At 51.0% G+C, this 12,829-nt stretch overlaps 1 protein-coding gene across 1 annotated transcript; it reads right to left on the bottom strand.

Moving 5' to 3' along the window:
- Positions 1-1,575: 1,575 nt before the first annotated feature.
- AMER3 (APC membrane recruitment protein 3) lies at positions 1,576-11,887 on the bottom strand. The gene is made up of 2 exons (XM_086372294.1): positions 11,312-11,887; positions 1,576-6,738 (listed from the first exon to the last, which is right to left on the bottom strand). The coding sequence occupies exon 2, from the start codon at positions 6,718-6,720 to the stop codon at positions 4,297-4,299; it is 2,424 nt and encodes an 807-aa protein (XP_086228420.1). The 5' UTR covers positions 6,721-6,738; positions 11,312-11,887; the 3' UTR covers positions 1,576-4,296.
- Positions 11,888-12,829: the final 942 nt, after the last annotated feature.

The following is a 12,829-nucleotide window of genomic DNA, read 5'->3' on the forward strand; positions in this document are numbered from 1 at the left end:
GACCTGTGATGCCAGGGTGGGGTAAAGCCTTCTGAAACGTTAGTTCCTTCTGGCTCACCATTTCTGGTTTTTATTTTGGAATCCTCTTCTGGTTAACTATCCCTTTTTTTCTGTCTTTCTATCTGTCTATGTTTTTCTTAAGTGAGACAGAAAGGCTGGAAATGTCTGGGATTGGGTAGAATTCCCTTCTTTCAGCTTGGAAAAGGCTTCAAAATATTCCCCCTAGGGGGAGATATCCCCCCTTTACATAGGCCTGTTAGGGAGAAGGATATGGAAGGTTTCACAATGGCTATTCTCTCTTTGCCAGGCCCATGAGGGGACGTTTGTCCCCACCCTGAAAATATAAAATGGTCTCTGGAAGAAAGCCATGAATGTATGGGCACCCCATTTACTGCCAAACCCCTTATACCTGCCTCCTGAGTCATAGCAGTTTATCAAAATTACTCCCTAAATGCTCCTACCAGTTCTTCATAATCTTGAAGCTTCTGCTCCAGGTCTCAATTGCCTCATTCTCTGGATGTACCTGTGTCTCCAGGCTTCAGAGAGATTATTTGCTCTGTGATCTCATTCTTTGACAGGTCAAGAAAATCATGGATTTTCAGTTTGTCCACCTTTTTCTTGTAAGGAGGAAAATGACAAATTCCAAGGCCTTACACATAATAACAAAAGAACCAACCTCTCCCCTTCCAGACATGAAGGCATGTAGTATGTTGGTATGAGCATGAAGCTCAGGCCATTAACAACACCAGGACCTTAAGATAGTTCGGCACTGGGATGGGGATATGGAAGCAGGATTCACTGGTCATTTTAAAAAAATGCATCTTTTCCTTGTTAAGTTTCATTTTCATAGTTTTGAAGAGGACTTTCAGAGAGAACATTTAGGCAAAAAAGAAGTGCAATATTGTTTGTAACAGCTAAAATGGGAAATTAACTTGAGTATCCATCAGCAGCAGAGTGTCTAAATTACTTGCCGCCTGTAGGAGACTGCTGTGCAAGCTGTTCAAGAGAGTGGAGAACCTGCATGCTGCTGATGCCTGCTAAGCCCAAGGAAGATGTCTATGATGTGTGTGCAGTGAAAAAAAAAAAAAAGGTGCAAGTCATGTGTATTTATGTCATGGGCACAGAAAGGGTCTGAGGACACATCCAATTTCAAGAAGGACAGGGAAGCTAAGGCTCTGCACTTGGCATTGTTTGGATTGCTTGTGGTGAATGGAAATTGATTTTGAATCAAAACAACAGGGGTAAGAGAGGAATTAGAAGAAACTTAGTTTTCATTGTTCTGTATTCGGTGTATCAGTCCTCACTTCATATAAATAAGCAAGTAAACAATAAAATGAAGAGCCAGGAAATGTAAGAAGTACCCCCAATGTAGTTTGCAGGGTCTTCCCCAACCTGTGCTGGCCTTCACCCCCTTTTCCATTCTAGCACCTTCTGCTCACTTCCCCGCCCTCCTGGTCCACCCAGCCACCCCACTGTCAGGCTCAGCTGCGAGGCTGCCTGGATCCCTTACAGCAGCTCCCATTTTCAAACTCAACCTCAGAAGGTTGGAAGGGCAGAAGCACAGTGCCCAGGCGCCAGGGTGAATATCAGTTCCCCCACCACTGTGTGACTCCGGGACAGCTGTGAGCTGGGGACAACTGGACTTTCTTCTCAGGATGTTACTTTACATGGGAAAAACTTTCTATAACTTCCACAGCCATGTGTGAATAGAAGGACAGGAAATTGACCAGAGTTCTGAAAGTGCCCCACACAGAATTCTTCCACACTCATCACTGGGTTAGACACCTGTCCCAGGAGCTGACTCCCAAAGTTCCCCTCTTCCTAGCAGTGGGTCACCTCAAGGACACACTTGAGACCTGTGGAGCCCGGTCAGACTCAGACTGGCACTGCCTGTATCCCTCTTGCTGGGAAAGGCAGCCTGAGGAGTGGGGTACAGAAAGGGAGATGGGCTGAGGGAACCTTGGCTCACAAAACACGAGAGGAAGACCACATGGCCTCCTTCACTCTCCCAGCAAGATGTCTCGCAGACCACTGCTGAGTCTGCTACTCAGATTGCTGAAGGATAATCTCTGCGGTGCCAGCATTGCTTAAGATCCTCCACAGATTGAGAGCCACTGGGCAGGTAGGTGTGGCCCAGGTCTTTATATCTGCTTCCCTGCTGTTGGGTCACTGTACATCCTCTTTGCCATGGCCTCTGAGTCCTGGGACCACCTTGGTTCATACCCTTCCCAGTACTTCTGGGCTGGGCTGGTTCTTCCGCATCTGCACGTGTCACTGCGTCATATCAAGGAAGTCTTCATCAGAAGTTCAACCAAGTTAAACCCAACTCCGTTGCTCTCTAGACCCCAGGCCCACAGGCAGCAAGAAATCAGAAAACCATGCACAACTTTTTGGTATTTCATTCTTGCAGCAGTATTTACTGGGTACTTGCTCTGCTCAGGTGCAGTACAAAGTAACAGGGAGGTGTACTTCTGGCACCCAGAGGCCCCAGACATCTGAATCCTGAAAGAAGGAAGGAGTTTAGGCCTTGAGAGGGGTGTTTGCAGTGGGGGCTGCTAAGAACTGGACCCCACTTGCTGGCTGAGGATGATGTGGGCAAGTCACATCCACACCATGGCTTTGGTTTCCATGTAAGAAACCAGGAAAGCAGCTGACATGCACCACCTGCTCATGTCAAGGCCCCTAAAGCTGTCACTTGTGACAGTCCTAGGACGAAGGGTCAAGTGTGGCTTCCCAGGAATGCTGGCCCTGGCCTTCCGTGTGTCCTGTCTCAATGGGCCTGGTCAGGAGCTTTGTCATGCCCCTTTGAGCCTCCCATTTGCTGCCCTCATCCTCCCATAGCAGGCCCCAGGGAACAGTTATTAATGAGAGCTGCAGAGCATGTTCCAGCCTGAAAACAAGGCCTCGGACAATCAGGAGTGGCCCCAGCCTGTGGTCAGACTACATCTCTCTGTCTGGAATCCCTCCCTCATCACTGGGCCCATGGCACCTCTTCAAGAAACAGGTAGTGGGCTCTGCGGGAAGCCTCAGGCCAGGGGCCCTGACATTCTGCAACAGGAACAGCTCCATAGCTGCCTGTAGCATACTCCCCCCTCTCACCTCTACGAAACAGGGCACCTCAGGCAGGATCTAATCACAGAAGACCCCGTCAAGGAGCTTGCTGTTGGTCTGCTGCCCTGAGGCTGGCCAGACAGACACCTGCCCTTCCTGCCCCACCTTTCCTTTTGTGATTCTGAATGTTTGGTGCTGTGCAAATGTTGTGATTTTTTTGAGGGGTTGGGGGATACAGCTTCATTCAAAAGTGAGCCTTCCTGAAAGAGGAAGCTAGGATGCTGGCAGCACAGAAGGTGGAAATGGCAGTGTGGAGGATCAGACAGCTTCTTCCCCAAGAGCATCTTGCCACCCACAGATCAGTTAGAGTGCACAAGTGAGGGGAAACCATTGTTTGTATGGGGTGTTTTGTGACAGGGAACACCCACTGTTCAGGGTCTCCAGGGTCTGGCCAGCCCTGGCAAGGTTGCACAGGAATGCATGGCATCTGCTGGTTCAAGGCTCTTGCTAAGATGGCTGGTCCTGATTCTGATTCCCTTAGCCCTTCAGGGCCCTTCAGCCCTTCAGCCATAAGTTATGGCTGCTCATTCTGGAGGTGGGGTGAGAATACACTACTGAGCTAACCCCTAGTCTCAAGCTTCTACCCAAGTCTCGGATTCCTCATTCACATTTATTACTCTCAATTCTTGTGCAGACTTATCAGCACAATATGTGCCCTTTACAATATGTACTATTTCCATCCCCAAAACATCCCCAGGTCTGTTTAGACACCTGGGTTTAGACTGTTCATTTGTGTGTGTGTGTGAGGAAATCAGTGAGGAACATTTTTGAGAGTGCAGGCAGCTTTGCAGTTGTCCTTGACCCTGGGCTTCCCAGGACCTCTTCTGGCAGAGCTGTTGGGTTTAGGCACAGATGCCTCCATGTTAAAATGCCCCACTCTTCCTGTCTGAATACTGACACTCCCTTCCCCCCAATACAGTCCTCCAGTCCTCACATCAGGAACAAAGGATGGAGATATGGGTCTTAGACTCTCCTGAATGTGATCCCAAGGATGCAAAACTGTTCCAAAGCTGGGGCTCTGTCATGCTGTCCTGGTAGCCCCTACTTCCTGCTGGTTGCAGAGGATCCCTTGTGATCCGAAAAGCTGCAGTGGTTTTCTGGGCACTTGCAGAGGGGGGGTCCCTCTCACTAGCTGTTGGAAGTGAGGGCCAGAATTCCTGGCAAGTGATCCCAGGCAGAGGCACACTACAAGTCCAGCTGGCCCCTCTGTGCAGCCTGCTCCATTGCCCTTGAGTTGAGCTGCAAGGGCCGGTCCTCCACAGAGACATGGGCCTGGACATTCAGCGTGGTGGGCTCCTCCCTGAGCTGACTCAGATCCAGAATGCTTCCTGGGCATCTCTGGTCCTGTGGGATGTGGAATGGGTTGGCCAGGGAGGGCAGGCCACAGATGGCAGCCAGGTTAGGGAAGCCATTAGGCTGTTCCTGTTGCAGAATGTCAGGGCCCCTGGCCTGAGGCTTCCCGCAGAGCCCACTACCTGTGTTTTGTCTTGGGGGATGAGCAGCAGGGGACTGGCAGTCTGGGTTGATCTGTAGGGCTTCCACCTGGGCCACACAGCCTGTCAGGGTGAGTTTTGAATCCATGGTGCTTCCCCCAGGACCTGGCCTCCAGGGACCTTGGAAACACCCAAGGTTCCTAGGCAGCCTGGGCTCCTGGGAGCCAGGCCAGACAGATGGGTGTGGGACTTTGTTCTTCCTGAATGTGTTGGATCCCATGGCGGCTGCAGACCCTACAGGGGAGAATGAGCCTTCAGGGTGGCCTTGTGTCCCTCGTTCCCCAGAGACTGGCACACACTCCAGAGAGGGGTCACAGGATGAAGACTTGGTCTCCTGCTTGGCCCCGGCTAGGACCTTGCTCACTCCAGCAAGCAGGCCCTTGGGACCTGAACATGCCCACAGCTCCTTCCTGCTGGGTATAGAGCTCACAGAGATTCTACCTGCATCTAAAGCCTGGGGCCCCCTGCCATCCAGTTTCACTGGACCTAGGCCCATCTTCTCAGAGCCAGCTCCTGGTTTCTCCACCAGTCCTCCTGAGGGAGTTGCCGGCTCTCTAAGAGCTGAGGCAGGCAAGGCACGGAGCTCCGGGCCCCGGCGGAGCCAGTTGATAATGCCCATGGTGATGGCCAGCTCGGTGTCACAGAGCTTCAGCAGGCATTCTTTGCCCCTCCAAGAGCTCTGTAAGAAGCCCTGGCTGAGTAGGTCTGGGCCTGGAACAGGAGCCAGGTTCTCCTCTGCACCAACATGGAAGCTGCACATGGACAATGGGGCTCCCGGTGCCGGCCCCGATGGACTCTCGGACACGCACAAGTCGTCATCCAGGCTCGGACTCCCAGGGCCCTCAGTGGGGTCATAGAAGAGCTCATAGAGGGCGTCTCCACTGTAGCTGTCCCGGGGGAAGGCGGCTGTGGGTGTGCCTGGGCTCGGGGCCTCCTTCTTGTCCTCCTCGAGGCCTGGTGAGAAGGAGTCATAGTAGCCCTCGTCGCTCGTGGACACAGACTCCGGCCGCTCACTCTTGGGGGTCCCTGTGTCTGTGGAGCTGGCTTTGGAGCTGCTGTGGGGATCCCTGCATGGGCACAGAGGGAGCTCAGCCAGCCTAGCTGCATCTGGCCTGGGCTGGTCTGTGTCTGATGCCTGGGGCCCTCCCAGCCACGGGCCTAGCAGGGCATGCTGCTGCTGCCTCACTGAGTGATTCACATGGTCCCAGAACTTGGCAAAGTCAGACATTTCATTCTGAGCAGGCGATGCCAGCTGTTCTATGCTGCCTTGGAAGGGGCCCCTGAAAGTCTTGCTGTCAGAAGCCTGTGATCTCTGGGCAGGGCTCGCCAGGCCCTCGTTCAGCTCCAGGGATGGCACTGAGCTCTCATCTGCAAAGATCTCCCCACAGCCTGTGAGTGAGTCAAAGCTCTTCAGTGAGGCCACGTCCTCACACAGGGCCCTGCAGAGGTCAAAGGAAGAGTCGGGCAGGAACTCACTGTCAGACAGGTCCTGGCACTGGCCATCCAGGCCCAGTTCCTCGCCCAAGGGGAGGAAGGCTATGCCTCGCTGCCCTCCAGTCTCTGATGGGCCCTCGGGAGAAGACAAGCCCTCCCCCTTGGTTGAGGGCAAATTCTCAGTCTTGTTTCTGCGGATGTGGAATAGGTTACGAAAGCACTTCTTGGGTCGTTTCAGGGAAATCCTCTTCCTTGGGATACTCTTGGCCACAGCTGGTACGAAGGGCATCTGGGGCACAAAGTGACGGTAGTCAATCATGCGCTGGCTGCTGGGGGTCCCTGGGAAACTTGCGCTGCCCACCAGCTGCCCTGTAGCTGTGGCTGCCCTGTCAGCCCTGGGCACACTGTCGTGATTCTTGCTCTTCCGAACCAGTTTGAAGGTGGCGCCACAGAGAGCTGCAGGCCCTCCATTGGTATCTGGCTGGGCTTCCCGATCAGAGCATCTGTTGTATCCTTGGGTGCTGGGACTGACCTGGGGGCCCCTCTCACTGTGGGGCAGCTGCTGCCCTCCCAGTGAGATTGCATCCTCTGTGGTCAGGGCAGTCGCTGCTGGGTCTGGAGGTTTCTCATAGTCAGTCTGCAGGCTAGATTTGATGAAGGTCTTTCCTCTCTTCAGCTCCATGCTGCAGTGTCACCGCTGCTATGGGGGAAAGCAGGAGACACTCAATATCTAGGACGGAGGCTTGTGGTTCTAGAAAACCTGACCCCATACCCCGCCCCCTGCCCCACTCACACAGGCATGGGAGCTGAGCCCTGACATCTGAGCTTGGATCCTCTGTGGAGGCAAGGGGAGGGGGAGATAAGAACAGTCCCACCCCCACACTTACTGCTCCAGCCTTTGTAGATAACTGATACTCAGAGAAGTTAAGTCACATGCTTAAAGGCACAGAGTTGGAGCCAAAATGAGAGCAGACAGGGTCTGATGTTCATGTACTGTGATCTTGTGACTCACTAAAGAATCCTTTCAAAGCTTGTCTGGGCAAGTTAGCCTACCATATCCAGGCCTTATTGGATATACCCATAGCACCATATCCTTAGGGTATCATGGCCCTTCTGAGTGGATGAAGCAGAGAAGTCAATAAGTAAGTTGCTTCCTTCATGTAAGCAACAAAGCTGAAAGGAAATCTGCTTCCAGGGCTGGGTGCCATGGGTCATCAGTGGAAGGGGAAGACCCATGGCCCTTCAGGATTGCTTTACCCATCAGGCAAGCAAGGCACAACTAAGCATTTCATGATGCACACAGAGCTTGAGCAGAAGAAGAGAGACAGCAATGTGGCAGAAAGCAAAAGAGAGGAGACAAGCATGAGACCAGGAATAGACAGACTGGCCATACACAGCTCGTCATGTGCTGGAGGATCAGGCAGGTGTTGTCTTTTGTGCATATCCTAACTGACAGACATTGCTACCTGGAGTGCCATCCAGAGAAAGTTTCTGATGCCCAGTCTGAGCTCAATGGGAAAGAATGCTGGAATCGCTTATTGATGTCTTCCCTGGACTTGAGAGTGGGGAAGTGGTAAGAGTGTTAACAAGTTGATCATTGTTGGCACAGTTGGGGAGTCTGGCCTCACCCTGAGTCAATAAAGAGCTATAGAAGTCTTCTGAGGGAGCAGGTGGAAGCAATGGCATCATGAATTTGGTGGTCTGAGACCATTTATCTGATGTCTGAGTGGAGGATGGACTAAACCATGAGAGAGGTTCTGAACAGAGGGGACTCACAAGAGGCAGTAAAATGGACGAGATGTAAGGAGATAAGGTCTAGATGGAGGCTGTAACTATAAGCAAAATAAAGAGAGTAAAGCCTTACGAGCTTTCAAAGGAAGAAACATCAGGATTCAGCAACTGAAGAAAGACAAACAGTCTAGAAACCTGAGGCCTGAATACATGCCATTAGGGGGATAAACACTGATGCCTGGATGCAAGCCGTTAGGGGGATCAAAAAAGAGGGAAAGCTGAAGTGGAGAGGATGAGAAGTGAATGAAGGCAAGGAAGTGACCTGTGAAAAGAGCTGGTTTGGGGGAGAGAAGCAGTGGTCTAGTTTAAATGTATTACCTTTGGGGTGAGTTTGGAAACCCATGAGACATGAAAAGAAGGCAGTACTGTGTCCGTAATCAAAGGATGTCACCGTCATCAGTGATTGCAGCACTCCAGGAGGAGCCAGTGAGCCCTGAGGAAAGTCAGGATGTGAAAACACAGGGTACTTGCCCCAGATAGCATATCAAAGGAATGATTTCAGTGAGCCCAGACTCTTGCATCTTCCCATACCTAGAAAAGCACTAAATTCCTTAACTTGGGATATCTGGTTTTCTTTCATTAACAATAATCATTTGACACTAATACTACCTGCCCCTTGTTACAAATCCTCTATATAGCCTGGTTCCCACTCTCGATTCCTTGGAGCAGTTCTCTAATGGTTACTTGAGATGCTGCCTCCTGGGCTTGAAGTCCTAAAAATTTCCACTGAATAAAAGGTAACTCTTTAAAAAAAAAAAAAAAAACTAAAAGAAGGCAGGGGTGAAGAGCACCCCCTTAAGCCAATCCCTCCATCCTGGTTTACTGGACCTCACAGGTATCCAGCTCTCAGGCTCCATCTGTCTCACTGTCTCCACATGTCCTTGGCAGTGAGGGACTGCCAGTTGGTCTTCTGGCAGTTTGACCAGGGAGAGAGTATAGAGCTTGGGCTGATTTCTTTGGTTCTCCATAGGGAGCACCTAGATTCACTCTCCCTTAGTCCACAATCTGTGAGGAAGGAATAGAGCAGGTGTGCAAGCAAGTGACTCTGTCAGTATGCATGCCTTTCACACCCACTGCCAAAGAGGCTTACCAGCCCCCTCCAGAGAGTCTCAGAAATGCTTTAACATGAGGCCTGGGAAGTGAGTGGAGAGGCTTCCTCCCAGCCCAACTGGCAACATTAAAACCAAAGAGAATGAGAAGAGGTGGCAAAGGTGGCACTGCACAGGCTCACAGGGGCAAATGTCACCACCTCCATCCCACTCCCACCCCTTAACAATGCTTCCTCCCCAGTAGAGGAACACCTGGGACTTTTGACCAGAGGAGAGCAGAAGGAGCAGGCACCATGCAAGGGAAAGTTGCAGAACCCAGGCTTGGCTCTGGGTGTAGCCCAGTTCTTTGTGGCAGGACCCTAGACAGTGGGTCAGCTGTCTTTCTGCCTCCTATTGGGTAGCATGTAGCATGTGCCCAAGCCTTTCCCAACCCGTACCTGCAGACCCCATTCTTACTTCTCCCAATCCTTTGTAGCCCAGCCCTGATGGGTTTTGGGGCACACAGCATAGTGGTAACCAGGCAGAATGCTTAGCCCATAAGCTTATAAGGGACATACTGCTGTAACCCCATTTAACAAAGGAGAATTTAACATCCAGAAAAATCAATGGATTGGCCCTCACACAGGTGGCAACAGAGCTAGGATTTGAACCCAAGACTGTCTGATACTAAACTTGTGTTCTTAACTGTGATAGACATTATATGAAACAACTCAATTTCCCCTTTATGGGAAATCTAAAGATTGAATAATAAATATGTTTTGTAAGAAATTTTGGAAAGTAAAATGAAAATGAAGATTAAAAGCAAAAGTATAGCTCATGCAAACTTAGAAAAATTGTAACTGAAGGTAGTATAATTTCTATGGCAAGAAATTTTGGAGATATTTATTATGATTATGCAGTTACTTTTCTTATGTTTTAGAAAAATCTTTTTCTTACTGTACTCTCAAAAATAACTTCAACCAGGCATGATAAAGATTATTTCACTGAAATTCAGTGTGTGTTCAGTCCATTCAGTTTCCATGTTAAAATGTTTTACCAGATCCTGACTCTTTGGAAATCTGCAGTCCATATGTGACATGGATGGGAACTCCCTAAGTGGTCAAAGGATCCACTACCCAACTGGAGTCAGGCTGAGCGGTCATCTTTCTTGATAATTTTCAGGGGCACAGTGGGATTTATCTAGACACCCAGGTGCTGGCACTCTCATTTCCTGAGGGCAGAGGCCATATGTGTCCAGGTTCTCAGTTTTAAAAACGCACGTTCTGCTTTGTTGTCTTGTGGCTAAACACCCTCTTAGAGGGGGACCTGATAGATACTCTCCCATTATTTGCCAGCCATGAAGACCAATTTTTAGTTTTAACAGATCACTCTAGTTGTGAATAAGATTGTAAAGTAGAGGCAAAAGGGCAGAGAGGTCAGTTAGGAGCCAGTGGAGGGTCCAGTGGAAAGAAAGTGGTGGCAGAGACTTCCCACATGTGAAAGCTTCCCCTTGAAGCATCTTACACAGAGCATGCACATGCATGTGAACTTGTTGCAAATTGAGAAAATGAAGTAATTTCATTTGCTGCTTTTCTACATTATGACTAACTAGCTCAACTGCCTGGAATTTTCTTTTCTTTTTGGTAAGGTAATTCTACGCTTTTCTTTCATTTTTGAACATGAAAATGATTGCGTATTTCATGGGGCAAAATAAAAACATTGGAGTTACACATATGCAACAGAAACAGTTTGGAAATACAAAAATTTTGGCTAATAGTTTTGTTATTTACCCTGATTTCCCCTGCCCCACCCCCCAATATCCAGGAGATCACAAACATGAAACACAAAGGGGTGAGTGGTGATAAGAGTAGGGGCTTCTGAGGCAAGCCCCACCCAGGGACATCTTGGACATTGGGGTGGAGAGGATATGTGTGGAGCAGTAGTTTTTCTCTGTAATAGGCTGCCTTGTCGAAGCCAAAACCTTCCATATGGATGGAGTGAAGGCCATTGTGGGGAGGGACAGTCTCTGTGTTCTGGGGTGGGTGTGAGATTGGGGATAAAGCAGAAACTGCACTGTTTTGAACATTACCAATTCACTCAACCCTCATGTTGGGGAGACAAAGGGACCTTTGGGGACCGAAGGTCCTGGTCCACTTTCTATAAGGGAATGTCTGGATATTCCTGGCCTGCCCAGTGGAGAGAAGATGGGCCTCCGGTCTTACTCGTCCGTTCCCAAGACCCCATCCTCGAGAAGGTTTCCCCTTTCCCTAGCTCAGACTGATCATCTCTCCCGGACACCACATCATCTTCGCTGGGCACCAGGGAGTGGACAGAGTGCAGACACTGGTTCCTCCACTCAGCCCGCCCATTGCACGAAAATCGCACAAAAATTCCCCAATCACTCCCTTCCCCCACTCCACGCACGCCTACATCCTCGGGGCTTTGGCGACTTACCGCTGAGGCCGGGAGTGTCGCGGTATGCGGTCTTGGCAGGTCTGGGAGCCGCGCCCGATACAGAGCTGCGCGATCAGCACCACGGTCAGTTCCCGGCGCCTGGCGCCCACTCAGGACCCGGGGGAGGCGGAGGGCCCGAGTCCTTCCTTCGGCGCTGGAGGCGCTGGGCAGCCGTTCCAGGAAACGCGCCCGCAAGGGTTAACCGCGAGAGAGCAACTAGGCCGGGGCGGGGCAGAGGTGGGCCGGGAGCCTGTCCGCCGCCACCCAGTAGTCGGAGAGGTGACGCGCGCGGGGCCGAATGGGGGCTGCTCTAGCAATACCTCCGTCTCGCTTTGTTCGTGTTTATTCTGATATCAGCCTCCGTGCTTCTCTAACTCCCCGCAGGGCTGTGATTTTGCATCCCTGAGGCCCAGCCTCTTGTGCACCCCAGACTGACAGTCATCCAATCATGACTGTCGCCCTCGACCATATACTGTATTCCACAGCCACGGTCAGAACTCCTTAGAGTGCGCAGGTGTGGGTACCCCTAACCCCCACAGCCCGCAGCGCCTGGCAAGTTTAACCCCAGCTATCTCGGAAGGGCCTAGCCACGAGTCCTACCCAGTGTTCAGAGAGGATTTGGAAGAAGGGGAAGGCCAGTCTCGAGATGTGGGGCACTCTTCCCGGAATCTTCCTTATGGAGTACCTTTCTTGGGCCCCGATTAGATTATTAATGAGAAGAAAGGAGATGCTTCCCCTTCAGGTAGTCACAGCGTGGGGTTGCTAGTACTGTGGGCCACCGAAGTCTTGCAGGAGGGGCGGAAGTGTTTTGAGGACTCTCTCCCCACTGAGCGGAGGGCAGAGGGTTTGCACACCGGATGTAGGAATAAAATATGGATTGAGCAATTCTGGGATGGCTCAGTGAGAAGTGCCAGGAGCATGTGTGAGGGGCGCAGCACGGGGCTGGTGGGGCAGGATGCGGGATGTGATGAGGGGACTGATCCCAAGCAGCACAGAAGAGTGCAGGAAGGGAGCTCTGGGAGGAAGAAGTCTTCCTTCTGGGATGAAGGAGTCTTCAGCCAAGGGTTGAGCTGAGTCCCCAGAGAGGTCAGGGAGTCGTGGATGATGAAGGCCTTTCCTTTCTTTGAGCATGGTGGACTCCCTCCCTGTTCCTATTTCAAAAAAAAACCTGAATACTACCTTTGGTCTGTGCTGAATTTGTCATAGGGCAGCAGCCTTCTTTAATTTAACTTCAGTCACCTTGAGATTGTCCCACCCCAGTCACCCCATTCAAGAGCTCCACCACACGCCCCTCCTTCAGTGAGGGTCACCAACCACCTTTGGGTGAGGCCCCTTCTTACATTTCTTGGAGTTGAACCATTTTTCTACCCAGTAACTGACTCACTGTTATCCCAGAAGTCCCCCTCCACTCATGTTGATAGTATAGCCCTGAACTTCCCAACAGTTTCTGGCCTTCAGAGGTCCCTGAATCAGTTTACACCCTATTAGGTAAAAACAAAGGTGGATCTGTGCCTTATC

Source organism: Bos grunniens, chromosome 2 (assembly GCF_055505025.1).
Source record: "Bos grunniens cultivar Pamir isolate PY7600 chromosome 2, Bosgru_T2T1.0, whole genome shotgun sequence".
NCBI lineage: Eukaryota > Metazoa > Chordata > Mammalia > Artiodactyla > Bovidae > Bos > Bos grunniens.

Excerpts from the sequence above, each read along its gene's own strand:
- AMER3 (XM_086372294.1), bottom strand. The coding sequence starts at position 6,720 with ATGGAGCTGAAGAGAGGAAAGACCTTCATCAAATCTAGCCTGCAGACT.